The sequence below is a fragment of the Chelonia mydas genome, chromosome 13, assembly GCF_015237465.2.
Source record: "Chelonia mydas isolate rCheMyd1 chromosome 13, rCheMyd1.pri.v2, whole genome shotgun sequence".
NCBI classification, from domain to species: domain Eukaryota; kingdom Metazoa; phylum Chordata; order Testudines; family Cheloniidae; genus Chelonia; species Chelonia mydas.
Window position 1 is genome coordinate 3,789,863 of NC_051253.2, and position 19,152 is coordinate 3,809,014.

Genomic DNA, 19,152 nt, shown 5'->3' on the forward strand with positions numbered 1-19,152 from the left:
CTTTACAGAGAATCCGACTTACCTGGGAGTGAACTTTGAACTTCCACCTGTATCGCATCTTCCTGTCCTCTGAATGCACCCGCATGGGCTGCTCGCAGGTAACCATGACACCATCAACCTGCTCAGAAAGCTGATGGAAAGGAGACAAGAAGAGCCAGGTGTTTCACCTTATGATCGCACACACACAGCACCTGTCAGTAAGCCCCAGCACTGTCAGCTGCAGCAGGGCAGCCGAAAGGGCATGGCGAGGGATTCGAGCCCTGATGCTTCTCATCAGTGTAGCCAGCGAGGGCTTGGAAAGGTGGAAGGACACACGGCAGAGCAGGACAGCTTGATGCACAGAGTGTGTTCTTTAACAGGCCTACTCCTTCCTCAGAGAAGCCTGGGAATGGGCAGCGCGGGGCGTGCTGGGGGCTGGAGGGCAGGGACAGCACACACATTGAAGATTAAGTCTCAAATACATGTTTAAGATCTAATTTACATTTCACCATTTATCCCCTTCGTCTGTTTTCTGCCTCTCTCATGGTCTACAATGAAAATGGTCTGAACTCGTTAATTTCACTTTCATTTCGCTTCCAGGCTCCCATGCGTTAGCCCCAGGGGCGCACACCCTGCAAGGGAAGACTTATTTAAGATCAGGCCCTGGGGGTGATCGGCCCACATTGCTGAAGCAGGTGGGGAGATATTGGGATGCACTATTCCAAGAGCCTCTGAGAACACCCCCTTCAAACGTGCAGGTGCACACACAGCCGGCATTCATGGGGCAGCCAGACACGTAGCCAGCCAGTGCAAATGCAGGGATTTCGCAAGTGTTAATGCTGCCGCCAGGTTGTCGCAAGACCCTTTTGAAGATCTGACCCTTTATCAGGATTCAGCTTTAAGCAAACTCAAAACCCTTCCAATCAGCCGGATCATCCAGGTGCCCCACAGCCAGTGTCCACCCAGCAGATGGGGACGTACAATGAACACCTCGTTGCGGCACTCCTTGTACTCAGCAACCAGACGGTCCTGGTAGGAGAGGAGCCCGTCTCTCTTGGCAGATTTCCTGTTCCTCTCAGCAGCCTTCGCTCTCTGGATCCACTCCTGCAGCTCCTCTACAGAATGGGCCTTGGTGCACCGTTTGCCATATTCACAGATATCCCCTCTGTGAGGGAACAAATTCCACATGCAAAACAAAGCACACAGGTTACTCTGACCAGCCTGAGACTGCATGGGGAATGAAGCACCCTCCTGCACCTGGACAAGGATTATCTGGGGATTCCTAGCAGGCCACAATACTGGCAGAACTGGGACCAGCAGTGCCCCACTGAATGACGGCAGAAGCATTTTGTCTTCTGTCGTCATCTCAACTTGCTCTGGCCAGAGTTAGGTGACATGGCAGTAACACCACCTGCATCCTGCGTGCTTCCCCCATTGCCAGCCCAGCTGGCGCTGCACCAGTGCCGAGTTATAGGTCCCAACTCCCCAGAGATGCCACAGGCAGGTTCTTCACCCCCTTCTCTTGAGGTCAACAAGAGCCTAGGCCTTCATGGAAGCACTTGAAAATTAACTTCCCCCAAACTTACCCCCTTGTATCCTCCCTGTCTTAATAAGGAACCACCCCAAGCCGGATCCTGCTTCATTTTACTCTGCTAAGAGACCATATACCCAAAGTCCCTGCTTGGTTCAGGGAGAGATTTTTAACCCTTTCTCCTCCAAATACGGGGCAGGTTCTGTACACATGAGAACGATCACACCCCAAAGTGATGCCAAACATTAGGCCAGCTGGGTTGTCTCTCTAGATGGATGATCTAGAATCAAGTCATCAGCCCGCTGTGCCCCCTTTGCAGGGACCCATGCAGTTTGCTCATCGCCTGCTAGACAAGGCCAGCCGCGCAAGGCTTACCTGTTGCACAGTGTGAATTTGGTCAGCCCATAGGGAGGCGTGCGGTGAGCCCACTGGATCATGGGGTCAGCCAAAACCATCTGCATGTGCTCCACCAGGGAGCAGTGGTTCTCGAAGCTCTCCTGGGAGCTGAAGGTCACCAAGCAGGCCCGGCAGTAGAACTGGACTTGGGGCTGCGCTGGCTTGTCGCCGTTCTCGCTGAACATCGCTAAGGCTGGCAGCAGGTCCGAGCGTGCCAGGCCGTGCTTCTGCTCAGCCTCCCACACCGCCATCTCCACCTCGCTGTGTGCGTAGTTGCACCGCTGGGCCCCGTGCTTGCACGGGTTGCCTCTGGAGACGAACATGCAGTAACTGAGCTGCGACATGAACTCCGGCCACGGCCTGATTGCAGTGTACTGCTTCTTCCTCCTTCCATCGGTGACCACATGGACCAGGAGAGCTTTCCAAGCACCGTGCTCCTCACAGAGCCTCGCCAGCCCCCCGGAGGATATTTTCTGGGGACTTTGGTAAAAGCAGAGTTTGCAGATCTCCTGGAACTGCCCCCCAAACTCGCTCTGGATTTCCCCTGCGGTGCTGGGCGCTTCCTGGCTCGGGAGGCCATTGCTACTGCCTGCTATCTGTGCCTGGAGCACCATGGCTTTCAGCACACGCCGCTCCAGTTCGTGCTCTCTCTCGAAGTTCCACACCATCGCCTCCTCCTTGCTGCTGGCAAAGGTGCACTGGTTCCTGTGCTTGTTGCACCCTAGGCCTGGGGAGTAGTATCTGCAGACCGCGTAACGTGCCGGGTTTGGGAAGCCCGGCCTCCTGCCCACCTTCTTCCATAGCTGGCTCCTCTTGCTTCTGCACCGGGCCAGGAGGATCTCCTGCATGCAGCGATGCTCCACCTCTCTCCGCCCGTAGGTGCTCTCGTTCTCCCTCACGCTGCACTTGGAGCACACCAGGCACAGCTCTAGCCGCTTCTGCAGGCCGTCCAGCGCCAGGGGGCCGAGGCCGCTAACCGCAGGCATGTTCCCCAGCGGCCAAGGGAAAACAGCTACAAATCTCTAAAGGCAGATCAGATGCTCAGGAAGGCTCCAAGGAGCAGGCAGGGTCCTAGCTCGGTGAGCCCTTCCTGGCCATCGACGCAAGTTTAAAACCCTAGAGAGAAACAAACAACAAGTGAGGTATTTGAGGTGGTAAAATAACCCATCCCAGCGCCTGAATTTCCTGAAGTGAGCAAGGAAAAATGCATCATCTCGGCCACAGCAAAACCAAAGGAAAACTCCCGCTCAGCACTTGGTCAGGTTCTTGGGAAACCGGACGTCTTGCTGTCAGGACATGAACACTGCTGCCCCACTGCAAGGGGGGGGGGGGGAAGGGGGTTGTCCCGTAGTCTGATAAAACAGACAGAAGGGACCCTTCGCTCAGGGACTCCTGCCTCCAGCCCATCGGTGAACCTGCTCTGCACACCACCTTCCCTGCCGGATCCCGGAGCAAGCTACAGACATTCAAGGCCTGGCTCCTAGCCTCCCTTGCTGGATGGCCGTGTGGGGCCCTCCCCATGACAAACCTGCTGCCATCTCTCCAGCCTCGCTGTCCCTTCCTGCTTGGGGCACTTCCTCCTTTTTCTCTCCATTTTCCTCTTTCCCATGTGTTTTGCTGACTTCCTCCCCCGCCTTTTGTCTCTGCCCTCCCCGCTCCCCCACGCGCTGGAAGCCCCGGCAGAGCCATTATTGGTGCCCCAAGGGCAGACTGAGGAAACCTGGGCTGGCAGCCTGCAGCACTGTAGCATTAGAGGTCTCATGGGAGGCAACAGCACCAAGCTTGGGATGGGGACGGAAGGGGAATGGGGCAGCTCCGGGGTCCTGCAACTTTCCTCACCCACGGCGGCCCTCTCCTCTGTCTGCAACCCCTGAAATCAGCCTGCCCCCTCTTCCTCGGTTTGAGAAACACTGCCCGAATGGAACACCACGTGGGACAGGTATATCCCACTGTACCCTTCACTGCTGTGCCTTCATTCCACTGGCACCGCTGTGCTTAGCTGCAGCCTCGCTGCCCTCGGGCCCCCCTCAATCCAGGCACTCAGTGCTCAGAAGGTTTCCTTTCTGTGCTAGTTGCCTCGGGGTCCTGCTGCCTCTTTGTCCCATCGACCCCCGCACACACACACACACCCCCTATTGCTTCCATTGAAGGCGAGCTTGACCATCACAGCAGTGATCCGTAACTGCTGCAGCCAGCACCTAGATAAGAAGGTGATGGATGCACCAGCAGGAACGAACACACCCTGTCGGGCTGCCGAGCACTCAGAGTCCAGATGTGGGAAAGGTGACTCACTGCTCCGTGCACAGCCCCATGGGTAATGGCTTGGAAGCCTTCTGCGGGCTGTTTCCTGGGTAACCAGTGGCTGGGAGCATCCCATAAGCAATACTTCAGGTCTCAGGAGGAAATCGGAGAATGATGGGGGTTGTGGAGCTGCACTGCTGACAGCATTATGGGGCACTGCTTACAAGGTGAAGGCCCATCGCCTGCCCACCTTGACCACAAGACAAAGCACCTGGGGTAGACAGCTGGTGCAGGGCCAGGCACGTGCCTGTCTCTTAAATAAATCAATCCTTCTGGCACCATAGGCCAGATAAAACCTGAGTTCTAGGGCGAAAACCCACATCAGTGGCCCCAAAATGACACCTCTGGCCTCCTGTTAGCACCTCAAGGAGTGGAATCTCCAGAGAAAGGAAACGCAGTATTTATAGCAGGGCTGAAGCTACCACAAAGAATGAAGCCAAGTGCAAGATCTTGCATTCATTTTATACAGAAGCTTCTCATTGCAAAGCATTTTCACAAGCAAGGATCCCATCACCCACCTCTGAGGCGGAACACAGCAGCTGTTTAACAACGCACAGAAGAACCAGGCAAAAGTTTGGGATGAGACATAGCCCACGTCCAGTTGAAATTGCAGGGGGATTCAGGTAACAGAATCAACTCACGCTGGAATTTCCGCAGGACACCATGGCCAGCCCTCCCCTGCCCCCCTTACAGATGTTGAAAGTGCCCAGTGTTTTAAATGTCCATACGTGATCAAGACCTTCATCTTACTCCTATCCAAATACCTCTCTAGCACCCTGGCATCAGTACAGCATTGACTCAGAAGGCAGGCTATGACCTACAGAAACCCCAGATACCCTGAAGCACTCCAAGGTTTTCCTACCACACACTCATCAGGCCCAATCCTCTTTAGCTTCTAAGACGCAGCAAAGTCACAGCCCAATGGGAGATCACTTACTGAAGCAGAAAGTCGTCATTAAACTACCCAGCAGAAAGCCGGTGCATCATTAGAATTTCTCCGTTCAGATTCAGTCACCTACGCTGCGTCTAGAAATAAATCACCCCGACTCATCTCTGGGTGTTTGTTTCAAAACCTTTGCAGACAACACACGGAATTAAACTATCAAATCTCACACTGCAAGGCTGAACCTACAAGCTGCATGTCTTTATTTAGAAGGGATGGCACCCGGTCTCTTACTGTACAGGCTTTGTATATTTATCCCTGTAGCCATCTGTCGTCTCCTTAGACGTCAGTTGTAAACTCTTTGAAGCAGGGACCACCTTTCTCATCTGCATTTATACAGCACCTAGCACATGGGGGTCCTGGGCCACAACTAGGACTCCTAGGTGCTATGGCAATTGCTAGGTGCTATGGCTACAAATCACGGTAGCCTGCCATATCCCTGAAAAACACACCTAGATACCGCAGAGAAGTGTATGTACGGATTAAGGCCGTAAAGCAAGGACCTACAGGCCTCAGGCCTGTAGGACAGTTAGCTTAACATGACTAAAGCAAGGCCTAAAGCTTTAAGTTAAAAGGGGGAACTAACTGATAGAATGCACTGCAAACAGGGAATTTTAAGGAAAAGTTTAACAGCTGATGAGTTTAACCAAAACGTACATATACTAACTGCAGAAATACCATAGCAACTGACTGACATAAATGCTAGTGATTAGGATGCCATGGGTTAATTAACCTATGAGAATTAGGAGCCCCAATATTACTGAGATGTGGAAGCATGTCTAAGGAAAGGAGGCTGTAACCAATGTTGAACACGAACAGGGTGCAGCCCTCCCTATGGGAGGTGGGATACATTGAAACGCACTAACCTGATGACTATGCACAGATCACCTGGCCTACTTTGGGGTTCTCCACAAGCATGATGTGAGTAATGCAAGTGCTGGACATTCTATATTGGCTCTGTCTCCTTTGCTATATTACAGAGCTCACGATTTTGTCAGTTTCGCGGCTATACATTTCTACCATTGCTAGTCAGAGAACATGGACTGGATTGTTTCTCGTGTGCTCCTCAATTTAATAACAATTTCACTCCTGTACCTGATCTGGAGGCACCAGCCTCTCAGGCCACCGCATGTTATGTAGAATCAACTCCCATTTACCGACTAGGCGACATAATAAATAATCGTATGACTTTTCAGCACCAAGCACAACTTGGCTTTGTTTCCGCGGGGAGCCGTTGGACACTGCAGCAACACAGATGTAAAAGAAGAGATGTCGTTTTCCGAGCTGGGGTGGACGGTGGGTTGCAAGGAGCACAAGGGAACACTCAAAAGGCCATTTCTCAGACCATAGTGATCAGAAGAAGGATCTCTTGGGGTTCGGGCAGCAGAACAAGATTTGGGAGAGCTGGTTCAATCCCTGCTCTGCCACAGATTCCCTGGGTGACCGTGGGCGAGTGATTTCGCTTTTCTGCATCTATCCACCCATCCGTACAATGGGGATAACAAGACTTTGTTTTTCCCGCCCTTTGCCCATCTAGATGCAGAATGCTCCCGATGATCCGAAGAGCAGCGGGGACATGGATTTTATTCAGATAATCAGGAGTTCAGGTAACGGAGAGGGCAGGAGCCCTCCTGTGACAGCCGGGGTGCGGAAGGCTCCCTGCACTGTCACAGGAGCCATTTAGCTGCCAGGAGACCCCCCAGCCCGGGGGCTCTGCTCTCTTATACAAACCTCCACGTCACCCAAATCCCTCCCTTGTCCCCCCCGGGACGGACAGTGCGGAGGTTTAGAGAACAGGGGTTTGGAAAATCAGGAGTATACTGTACAATGCAAGCTCTTTGCGGCAGGGACTGCCTCTTCCCAGGTGTACATGCAACACCTAGCAGAGAGCGCGCTTGGTGGGGGTGCAATGGAGATAGAAATAATAATTTGGAATAGCTCTAATCCTCAGCACCCTTAGCACTGTGGTCCGGTCACTGATCAACCCTGGTGCCACCCCTGTAAGGTGAGTAGGTATGATCCTCCTTCACCTGTGCTACAGGGACACACCAATGCTGACAGGTTTTGGGATTAGAGCCGAGATTAGTACCCAGACATTCCTGGCTCCCCAGTTGGGTGAAATCCCCTTCAGATGCTGCTTCCCTACCCTGCAGACATAATCATAATGGGATTAAAGCAGCAGACGGGCTGACCTCCACGGGTTTCTCAGAAACTCACTCTAGCAGTGCTAGAATGATTGCTTAGTCTGCCAGCAGTGCCAGCGGCTACTAGCCTAGGCCACTTCCTGAGCTCCCCAAGGACAGAACAAGTAACGGCACTGGGAGTGTAACCAAGCTCCCCGTCCACGCGCAGGAAGGACAAATTCCTCAGGGGCACAGAAGAGTGGCGGCTCAGCATGGGAAAGGCCAAGGAGGGATTAGGAGCATGTGCATGCTTTGGGGCAGGGCTGTCATTTACTGTGTGTGTCCGGGACCCAGCCCCTAGGGGGCGCTGACCTGGTTAGCCAGGTGCGATCACTACACAAGTGTTAAACAACAGGACCGGGGCCGACTGATGGGGGATGTGGCATGTGGACTGGAGGTTCCAGAGAGTCCGATTAGAAAGCCAGAAGGGACAATTGTGAGCCTCTTGTGCACCACCAGACTCTGGACTTCCCTGCAATAATTCCCGTTTGAAGCAGAGCAGATCTTTTAGAAAATCCTGCCATCTTGCAGGGGCCGCAGAGCACCATTTAAAGTGTGTGTGTGTGTGTGTGTGTGTGTGAGAGACAGAGGTCCTGCTTCTGGCAGGAATTGGAGTACACCCTACACTCACCCTGCAGCAGCTCCTGTCCCTGCTCCAGCCACCGTCCCTCTGTGACGCCCCACCCCCCCCCCATCCTGCCCCAGAACCACCGGATCACCTGCTCCAAGTTGGGACCAAAAAGTAGCTGGGCCATGGCCCAGGTGGCCCCCTTGGCTCCGCAGCCCATGCAATCCTAATTTAAAAGTGCCAGTGACGGACCATCCATCACAACACAGCACCATGTGGAGAGAGAACGTGCAGAGGCTGTGGGGCTGGACCACGTGGGAGGAGAGGATTAATAGAGTAAGTGCAGAGCTCTGTGGTTGGGGTATGGGAGGAATGGTCTGATGGGGAAATGGAGCCACGTGACCAGGAAGCGAGCTGATGGGAGACCAGGATGGTACAGCGAGGACAGCAGCACGATATCAATCTCTCCAGTTACCAGAGAGAGAAACCCCCCTGACCAGAAAGGAGAGTCATCTTGAAAACCATACACCACATACGGGTCCTTGCAGTAACTCTCCAACAGCCTGCAGTCCCTCCCCCCCCCCCCCCCATCAGTATCTCATTGAGGATGTCCTCCCCCCCGCATTGCTTCTTTTTATTTTTGTTACCAATTTTGTTAAAATTTCACCAAGAAAGCTCCCCACAATGGAGTCCATCAGGACAAAGTGCGTTTGGAGAGAAGGTCAAGGCAGTTCTGCGTTGTTTCACTTGGCTCCAAGCTCAAGGGATTTCTACCTAGGGGCGACATGTAGTTAAAAAGCTAAAATTTACTCAAGTCTAAATATCAGATAAAACTCCATGCTAGAAGTTCAGAATTAAACGCTGCAATGTATCGGCTAGTCAAACGCCTTTGGGACCCAGCAAAAGTTCATTTAGTCCTAGGTCAATCCCTGACTGATGTGGGACCAGCATTTCCGTCTAAAAAAATGCTGGAAAATAAAAAAACAAACAAGAAAATCCAAATCTCTGTCGGACAAACATATCTGCAGTTCCAGAGACTATCCTGCGTGGGAGGAGCAGCTGCGAGGCTGTGTCTGGCCTCTTCTGGGGCCAGGGGATACCCAGATAACCTGCTGATATGCTAATAGCAAAGCAAAGACAATGTAATAGTGACACAGATCTGGAGTCCCTGAACCCAAGGCAGCTCACTGTGATAGGAGGATGCTCAAGGTCTTCTGCCTATTGATTAGCCAGTGTTAGAGAAACAAGTCCTAAGGCCTGGGTATTCACAGCTTTTCACCAACAGCCATACTCACTGAGCCAGCAATTTGCTGGGTCATCGTGCGACTGCACTTTAACGATATATCTCATCTGCATCAGCAATAAGGTCATTCCTAAGGGGAAAAAGTGCTTGATCCCAGTCCAGAATAATCCTAAACACAAGCGAGGCACCTTCCCAGCCTCATGGAGTCCTCAGCCTGCCATCTCTGACACAGCATCCACCAGGGTTCCCTATGAGCCTTAGGACATAACCAAAGATCATCTGCTGCCCTGCGGCCACACGCAATGCGCCCATTGACCCAGCAAGTTCCTTGTACATAGATCACGCAATATATGGCCTTCGGGCCTGATTTTCATGTTGGCGCACTTAATTGTCTCCTGCAAATCCGGTGTGCATGCAGCAATGGGGCAAACAGCAACTTGCTCCCAGCCTGGCTTCCTGGGTGCTATGGAAATCCGGCCCAACTCAGTTACCACAGTGGGCTGGAAAAGGTAAAGCCACAAATCTTCCCATGGGACAAATTCTTTCCAGGTGGAATGCTACCGTTTTAATTGACTTACGCCAAGGATGCATCGGACCTCATGTTTCAACTTCCCTGCACGTAAAGTGAGACTAGCACCACCTCCCTTCCTAGCACATTTATTAGGAGAGTTATTTATTGTTTGTGGCGGCAATCAAGACGTTAAGTGCCAAGTAATATTATTGCTATTATGATTTAACTGAACAAACTGCAGAGTCGCGCTGTGATGCTGGTGAGCCAAGTGCCAGCTCTGGCCAAGGCCGTAGGTGTGAGCTAAGAACTGACGAACCCACAGCTGGAAAACAAACCAGCTTACCTGTGACAGGTGTGATTGTATTGTTAGAATTTATTGAGTGATTAGACTCTATGAAATGCTTTAAGTTGCTGCACGCATTAATCTCACTTGGTATGTCTGTATTCCACGCTATAAGGAAATACAAGAGAGACAAGGTGCGTGAGGACATTAAAAGAGATCACCTCTCCTCTATATCCTGGGACTGACAGGGCAACAACAACTCTGCAAATAAGGAAATATGTAAGTTTCACTTTATAACTTTGAAAATGTTTGCTCTGAACTTGTGAAGCCAGGCACCGGACTCGTTCCCCCACCCGTCCAGGAAGACTCTGAAAAATTAAGTGGGCTCTCATAAGACAAAAGCTTTGTTTATTTCCGCCCTCCACCTGTGCAGAAGGCCCCATCCCAGCCATTTGAACGCTGGAAGAGGAAAATAAAAATAGCTGACATGATGATTTTTCATCTCTTTGCTGTTTGAACTCTTACAGGGCCAGAGACTCTAGCTCAGTGGTTTTCAACCTTTTTTCCTGTGTGGACCCCTGCAAAATTTCAAAGGGAGGTGGGGACCCCTTCGGAAATCTTAAGAAATAGTCTGTGGACCCCCAGCGGTCTCTGGACCACAGGTTAAAAACCACTGCTGTAAATTGAAACGAGATTTCTTAGGGTTATCCCTGGGTCTGCCCTAAAAGACATGTCAAATTGAGAGATCACTGCAATTCTGTCACTCTTAGGAGCTGGATTGCAACTCATTTGGGTGTAGATGTTTGCTTGCTTTCACCTTTAAATAACTAATTTATTTCTCCTAGCTAATAAACCTTTCGACAGTGTATTACAGGATTGGCTACAGGTGTTGTCTTTTGTGTAAGATCTAGGGCCGGGGTTCTCACAACACATTTTTTTGTGGAGTCAGAGTGCGGCCACCAACTCTTGCTGGTGGCCGCTCTGACAATTTTTCCTAAAATACTTAATTAACTTTAGGAAAAAAATAAATAGGCACATAGACATTTCCAAATCACAGTAATTTATGTATGAAGGGGTTTTCCACAGACTGAATAATAAAAATAACGTACAGTTGTCTCTATTTCTTTAGTGGACCTAAACAAAATAGAAACACAAATAAGGTGCTTTGCATGTCCTTGTATTTTGTTGTTGTTGTTGTTTCTTTTGCTTTTTTGGTTGCGTTTTCTTTTTATACTTGCTAGCTAGTCAGTCTGCGCCTGTGAAAAGTGATAGATGTATGTTTATTAATATCACTTTTCACAGATGTGGACGTGTTAGCTATCTGGGAGACAGTGAAAAGTGATATTAACAAACATACAAATATCACTTTTCACAACAGATTTACTCAACCCTGGCAAGTCGGGGGACAAATTAAGCCTTGGATGGGGAGGTGGGTAGGGAGGCAGTGGGGGTCAGGGGAGGCAGCAGGGGCCAGGCGATGAGTGGGATAGTGAACTTTGCAGCCAGGAGATGGAGCCCCTGCAGTTAGGGGACGGAGCCCACGACTGCGCAGCCAAAGCCCAGAGCCCGAAGCCCCGAGTTTGGAGCCTATCAGCACGCGGCCAGAACCTGCCGCCCACCACCCCAGGACTAAAGCAAGAAGCCTGAGCCCCACTGTTCCCAGGAAGGTGGGGAACGCACACTGGCTGGCTCCAGAGGGGGGCAGAGCCCAAGCCCTGCCGGCAGCCATGCGGGAGGGGCCGCTGCTCTTCCCCCCACACTCCAGTTACCACCCAGGAGGCTGTGACTGCAAGAAAAGCCCCTGATAGCCATATGCACTGATCTAGGGTATTCATTGATCAGGGGAAAGTGACTGGTCTCTTGGGGCTGGGAGCAACCTCAATATTTTGTAATTTTTGGTGTAAGTGACCATTTATCACTAAGTCCAGCTTGCCTGGACAGCAAGATAGACTGGAGAGCCTACTGGGACGTCTGGGACTCCATGGAAAGACAGTTACAGTGACCCAGGAGTTCACATTTGTTACTGGTGAAATCTAATTATAGAACGCACCACCAGCGTGGGGTGTCTGCCCTGTTTTCTGGCAGTCTGCCCTGCAGTCGACACTCACGCTCGTGAGCCACTCCAGACAACGTGACACATGCCCTGGGAGGAAGTATCAGTAACCTGGCACGAAAGAAAAGCTCTCCTTGGATCAGGGGACAGGACTCTCTTGTTCGGGTTAGTAACCCCAGAGCCAGTAACGTTCCTCCCGACAGGAGTCACGGGTTTGCTAGACGTCAAACAAGGCAACACATTCCCACTGGCAGGTCTGCTCATCTCAAGGCATCCAGCGTTTAAAGAGCTATGACTGGTGGAGAAAAAGGTCTCAATTATGTAGCTCCATTGTTTTAACAGAGCCCCTTTTACTGTATGGTGCATGGAGACTCTATTCTTTTAACCAATCATATTTAGGTTCAAGGCATACAGCTGATTTACCGCACTGAACAGAAAGCCCTTTGCATGCCCTGTCGAGTCACCAAGGGCCCACGTACACCACAGTTACAACAGTCAGGGAACTCCTCTTCAACAGAGCTTCCATTTGCAGCATAGACGGACTAGGACCATGGCTAGGTAGGCTGAGTCTGTACCAAGCGGCTATGCTGGCATAGCCTTTGCAGTGTAGATGTAACCCTTCTGCCCATCAGAGTTGGCAGCAACAAGGGCCGGGTTCAGTATCTAGGGGTTCTGTTTCAATAACACAATGCAAAACCGGCTCGAGCCCCCACCCAGTGACCTGGGACAATTACATACCACCCCCCCTGGGCGCCTCTAGTAGACTGACTCATTGGTTCCCTCCAAAGGGCCTCAGGAAGCCCACTGTGGCTTCCACAAGCCTGTGTGCTAAACGTATTGGCTCCTCACTAGTCACCCCTGGTGCATCATAAGTTAACCGTTTTACTGATCTTATTACCCTGTCCCGTCTATTGAGAATCTCTTTTGTGGGGGGGAGCGACAGATGGAGAGGTTTCCTTTGAGGGTCCCTCGGCTACTGGCAGAGGCCCCTGCATCTCTGGTTCTACCAGTGGAAAGTCCAAGGTGCCCAGGGCACCTTCCACCTGTATGTCTCCACTGTCCAATATCCTGTGTGAGTGTCATCACGGGGGGGGTCCCATTGGCGGCACAGGGGTGCCAGTAACGGGCCTAAATACTTCCGCCATGGGATTTAGGGCTGATGAGGGGGAGCGCTCTCTTGGCTCAGCTAATCAAGACCGAAATCTGATCTCCATTCCAGAGTACACTATGGTCATGTCTTCCTCCTCAGACTCACTCTCAGATGTGCTGAATAGGGGTAGGTTAGCTGCAGGGGGCCCGCTGTCCGTGTTGGATGACGGCTTTGGTTTAGCACTTTTGTTCTGCCTGGTTGCCCTGTAGTGGCCCATCTCATAAGGGGTGCCTACCAACTCCCCCACAGGGAGCAAAAGGTTTCTATGTACTGTCTTTATTTGCTCTGGACCCACTTCAGGTTTGATCTTGAAGACCGATCTCCCAGCTTTTCCATCACCAGGTAAGGAATTGCCTTCCACCTATCAGCTATCTTGTGTTTGCCAGCAATACCCAAATTTTGCAGCAGGACTCTGTCCCCCGGCTGGAGCTCCTGCGAATGCGCTCTAGCATCATATCGATGTTTGTTGCGGTCTGAGCTCTTCCGAGCCGCAGATGTAGCTAAGTGATAAGCATCCCGCAGCTTTTCTCTTAGTCAGGATACATATTGCTGATGAGTTTCATAGCTATCTCCATCCTCTGATATACCAAAGCACAAGTCTATGGGCAATCTTGGTTCTCGCCCAAACATCAAGAGATATGGGGTGACTCCCGTAGCATCGTTCTTTGTGGTGTTGTAGGCATGCACCAGAAATGCGACATGCTGACTCCAGGTTGCCTTCTGCTCTGGTCGCAAAGTCCCCAACATATCTAACAGGGTTGAACCTCTCTGGCTAAGGATCACCTTGCGGGTGATAAGGCGCTGTCCTAGACTTTTTAATTCCTGCTATCCTCAGCGCCTCCTTCAGAAGGTGACTCTCAAAGTCCTGCCCCTGATCCGAGTGTATCCGGGCTGGGAATCCGTACACTGAGAAATATTTCTCCCACAATACTCGAGCGATGGTGGTGGCCCTCTGATCACGTGTGGGATATGCCTGCGCATACCACGTAAAACGGTCAGTCACTACTAGAATGTTCCCAACATTCCTCGTCTACTTCTAGAGACAAGAAATCAATGCACACCAGCTCCAAAGGTTTGTTGCTGGTGCTGTTCTTCAGATATGCAGCCCTTGTGAGCAGAGTTTTCCTTTGAACATATTGAGCACATGTCTCACATTTCCTGCAAACATCTTCAGCCATCCAGGGCCAATGGAACCTACTATGAATAAGTTCCAGGGTCCTCTCCATCCCCAAATATCCAAAGTCATCATGCAGGGCCCTCATGGCCAGGGCTCTGTACTCTTTTGGCAGCACTAGTTGTGCTCGTTGCTTTTGTAAAGGGTCCGTGGTCATTCAGTGTAGCACTCCCTGAATCAGTTTTAGTTTGGTCCATTCTCTCAATAGTAGTTTACCCTCCAGGTTAGGTTGGACAATCACAGCTGAGCTTCTCCCCTCCCTTTTGGCAAGTAGTGCATCACAAATGTCAATATCTTGCAGCTGGGCTTCTTGCCAGTCAGCCGCATTGAGCATGGGCAAAGACGATTGGTCCAATGCAATATAGTTCACCGAGGCAGAAGGCGCGCTTTCAGGGGGCAGGCCCAGAGCTTCTGCAACATCCCTGAAGGCTCTCATGGGCCTCTAGCTCTCGATGATTCACACTGCAAAAAGCTCTCACTCCATCAGTGGGTATCACAGCAACTTTCAGTGCCTGCGGACATGTGAACAATGTATCTGCATCTACATTGCTTCTCCCTGATCAGTATTGAATGCTGAACTCTTAGCTAGCCAAAGCAGCCACCCATCTCTGCCCTGTAGCATCCAGTTTAGCACTCGTTAACACATAAGTCAGTGGATTGTTGTCTGTCCACACATGGAACTGGGCACCGTACAAGTAGTCTCGAAATTTCTCAATGGTGGCCCATTTCAAGGCCAAGAACTCCAGCTTGTGGGTGGGATAGCGAGTTTCACTGTCAGACAGTCCTCGGCTGGCAAAGGCTACAGGTTTACATTTGCCTTCCACTTCCTGGTACAGGACTGCTCCCTGACCCTCCAAACTGGCATCAGTATGCAGGATAAACAGTTTGCCTGGGTCAGCAAAGACTAGGACTGGAGCACGAGTTAGGCAAGTAATGATTTCTTGAAATGCCTTTTCACATCTCTCATCCCCCTGTGGCCCAAATGTTTCGAAGGGACCATAGTGTCTCTGTACAGGAGGCTGTGGGGACTTCCCCTTATTCTTGGTCTTAATTTGTTTTTGCGGGATTGGTGTCCCCTGGTAAGATCATTCTGAGGTTTTACAATCGTAGCATAATTTTTCACAAATATGTGGTAGTAGCCACTAAATCCAAGAAAGGTCTTGAGTTCTCTGTAGTTACTTGGACATGGCCATGTAGTAAGTGCTTCTATTTTATCGGGATCAGTACTCACACCCTCTTGGGACATGATGTGACCCACATACTTCACTGAGGTTCTGCAGAACTGGCATTTGTCAGCTGAAAGCTTCAAACCATAATCCTCCAACCTATCAAGCACTTTAAGAAGTCTTTCTTCATGTTCCTCCAACATTCTACCAAACACAATCAGGTCACCCAAATAAACTAACACTTGCAGTAAATTCATGTCTCCCACAACTTTCTCCATAAGCCGTTGAAATGTGGCAGGTGCTCCAGAAATCCCTTGGGGCATGCGTTCAAACTGATAAAACCCTAATGGGCAGATGAAGACTGTCTTCTCCTTATCTTCTTCTCCCAGAGGGATCTGGTAATATCCACTTCGAAGATCCAACATGGAGAACCACTGGCTTCCCAGCAAACAGTCTAAGGCATCTTGGACTCGAGGCATAGTGTACTGGTCAACCACAGCACTCCTAGTGCGATAGACAATACACATCCGGATTTTCCCATTCTTTTTACGGACCACCACAATGGGTGAGGCGTAGGGGCTGCGGGACTCTGTAATGATGCCAGTCGCAGCCAGCTCCTGAAGATGATGTCGCACATCTTCCATCTCAGAGACAGCAATCCTCCTAGATCTCTCCCTAAAAGGTCGAGAATCATGCAGTCTGATGTTGTGCTCTACTCCTTTTGCACATCCCACTCATGCAGTGAGAACACCTTGGATCTTTCCCAAAGTTTCTTCCTCAGGCGATCTTTCCACTCCTCGGGCACTGGTGAATCTCCAAAGTCAAACTTTGCTGGGTCTATTGTCGGAACTTGAGTTTCACACTGGGGTTTTACAATTGATTCAGGCTCAAAGAGGTCTGCTATCTTTTGTCCTTGCTTCACAACAACATTGCGACTCGTTTCTTTAGCAAATTAGTATAGTTACTCTTTCCTGCACTTCAGCAGGTAGGGTTATGACTCCACTGGGGACCAGCACTCCTTCAGGGAGCTCTCCTCCCATCAGCTGCTCTATCATTGCTAATGCCCCTTTACTGCCTTTCAGCCAGGTACTCATGAGAAGCACTTCTTGCTCAGTCCTTGCAGGCACTACTAAGGGGGTCGTGCCCGCGTACTTCAGTGCCCCAATCGGTAGCTCAGATGTCTCCTTTTTAGCGCTCTCGATTTTCTTATAGGCTTCAGCACAAAGCGGATGGATCGTCAGGGTATTCAGGTACTGGTCCCCAGCCCTTCGTCTGCAGTAATCCGCGAGTACCTTGAAGAGGCTGGAGTTGGTCCCTATCAACACAGACACATCGGAGGTCCCTTTAGGGTCAGGGCATATTAAGGCAGCTGTGTCTACCTCTTCTCTTACTCCAGCAACCTCCTCTGGGAATTCCAGGTGCACTATGACATATCCTTGGTAGGGGTATTCATCCATGCTGAGGCCACACAGACCAAGACTGGTCAGTGGCTGTATAGGCAGGTGCCTAAGCATCTGTTGGTAGAATGACTGAAATATAATAGTCACTTGAGATCCAGTGTCAAGCACTGCTTTACCCTCTGCCCCTTCAATCCTCACCGTGACCTCTGCTCGAGGCCCTATCAGTCCTGCGGGGATCCCAGCTGGACAGTCTTTTCTGAGGGACTCTTCAAATCCTGCAGGCCTGGGTGGTCCCCGTCCCCAGACCCTCTGGCGGTTACAGGATCTCTCCCAACTGATCCTCAGCTTTCCATACACTAAGGAGGGATTTTCTTCATTACGGCACTTGGCAGCACCATGCCCATCCTGACCACATCAGTAGCAGAAGAATTGTCCTTTCCCCCTTCGCCTGGGTGGGCCGGTGGCTCTAAATGCTGACCTCTCCATTGTCCCAGTTTGAGGCTCCTTATTCTTGGAAGTCTTAGCTCGGTCAATGGTGCTCTGCAGCTCAGCTATCCGTTCTGTCAGGACCTGCATTTGTTGGGCAAGTTCCTCTCTGGTGCTCACCATCAGCACACTGGCCGTTTGCAGTGGTGTTGTGCTGGCTGGCTCCGATGTCTGGGCTTCCCAAAACTCGCTGGCAGCCTGCCTCTCTTCCTCCTCTCTAACCTCTTTTATCAGCTGGGAGTAACTTGGGGGATGTTCCTGTCGTTCTCTTAGCCGGAGACAAAGTAGAATCGGGTTCCGATACTGAGTTCCTCTTTCAATTTGAGCCAGTCTGGTCTTATCCATCTGCTCAGCAGCCACGGCTCCCTCATGACAGCTCTCTGAAGCAGTCTCTCCAGTCTCTGTATGTAGGCTGATGCCTTCTCGCCCCTTTGCCGTCGGGAGTTAAGGAATTTACAGTAGCTGTCTTCAGGGCCCTCTATGGTCCCAAAGGTGTGATCAAGGGCCTCTAGGCAGTCCTTCACACTGACCCGAGAGTCGATGAGCTTCAGGGTGTGAATCACATCTAATGCTGGTCCCCCAAGGCTCTCTATTAGGCATCTTCGCTTTTCTGCATCCGGTACGGCCCACTCTTGCAGCATTTCAGTGGTATGCGCCAACCGGGGTTCAAACTCCTCCTCCCCAGCACACAACCTTAACTTATGACAAGAGTTTGACGTAGCATGGGACAGCACAATCTCTTCCAAAGTTCGCCCCAGAGCTTTTGCCCAATCATCAGCCGAGGCTGTGTCCCCTGAGCTAGAGACTGCTGAGCCGGGGCCCAAGAAACCTGACATATTAGCCATTATACAGACAGTAATTTCCTCAAAATATAAACACACCTGTTTCCCAATGTAGTGGATCACCCAGCAGGTGCTTGCAAGGGGTACTGACCCAGGATCCCAGACGAGCCCCCAAAAATGAAACCCTTCTGCCCATCGGAGTTGGCAGCAACAAGGGCCAGGTTCAGTATCTAGGGGTTCTGTTTCAATAACACAATGCAAAACCAGCTTGAGCCCCCACCCAGTGACCTGGGACAATCACATACCACCCCCCCGGGCGCCTCTAAGAGGCAATACTTCCCCTCTCACAAGCACAGAGTCTGAGTGTAGCAAAAAAAGCAACCTTTTAATAAAGGAGGGAAACAATACAGCAGTATGTTGGGGAAACACCACAACTAGGGTTCATAAACACAAACCATGCGGATTGGGCTGTGTCCTTTCCCTTTGGTTCTTGAGTCCAGCAACCCAAAAGTCACCCAAAGTCCCAAAAGTAAAGCAACCCAAATGTCACCCAAAGTCCAGCGCAGCCCCAGAGTTCAAAAGTTCATCTGCAGAGTTAACCTCCCACCCTAGGTGGAAAAGGGGGGAGGTATGGGGGCACCTTACGTGCTCCACTGCTTATGTGGACGGCCGACTGCCCTTCCTTTCCACAGGGGTCTGCTGCAGCCTTCACCACGAGCCGCTCCCCTCCAGCAGACATCCCGCTAGCCGCTCACCAATATATCTTCAGCACCCCGCACTTAACAGCACTCAGTGATTTCAGCTCTTCGTAATTTTAGCTCTTTAGTGATTTCAGCTCATAGTAGGGGAGCCTCAGTACTGGTGCAACATTGGCCCCAAGTGAAATCAGCTCAGAAGCCTGCAATCAGACTCTTAATGGAATCAAAATCAGCTCTGATATTACACAGTGTAGAGAGAATGGAGGGAAATTGGTGTTTCAAGCCCTCAAAAGGGGCCCACACCA

General features: G+C 51.0%; 1 protein-coding gene across 2 annotated transcripts in view; it reads right to left on the minus strand.

Moving 5' to 3' along the window:
- HELZ2 (helicase with zinc finger 2) overlaps nucleotides 1-19,152 on the minus strand; it is a 53,832-nt gene that overhangs the window by 29,880 nt on the left and 4,800 nt on the right. For both annotated transcript variants that reach the window (XM_037915388.2, XM_043526774.1), the window contains exons 2-4: nucleotides 1,886-3,022; nucleotides 961-1,144; nucleotides 23-130 (exon numbers count right to left, since the gene is read on the minus strand). In XM_037915388.2, the coding sequence (XP_037771316.1) occupies nucleotides 23-130; nucleotides 961-1,144; nucleotides 1,886-2,892 (1,299 nt within the window). In that variant the 5' untranslated portion in view covers nucleotides 2,893-3,022. The remainder of the gene's footprint in view (nucleotides 1-22; nucleotides 131-960; nucleotides 1,145-1,885; nucleotides 3,023-19,152) is intronic.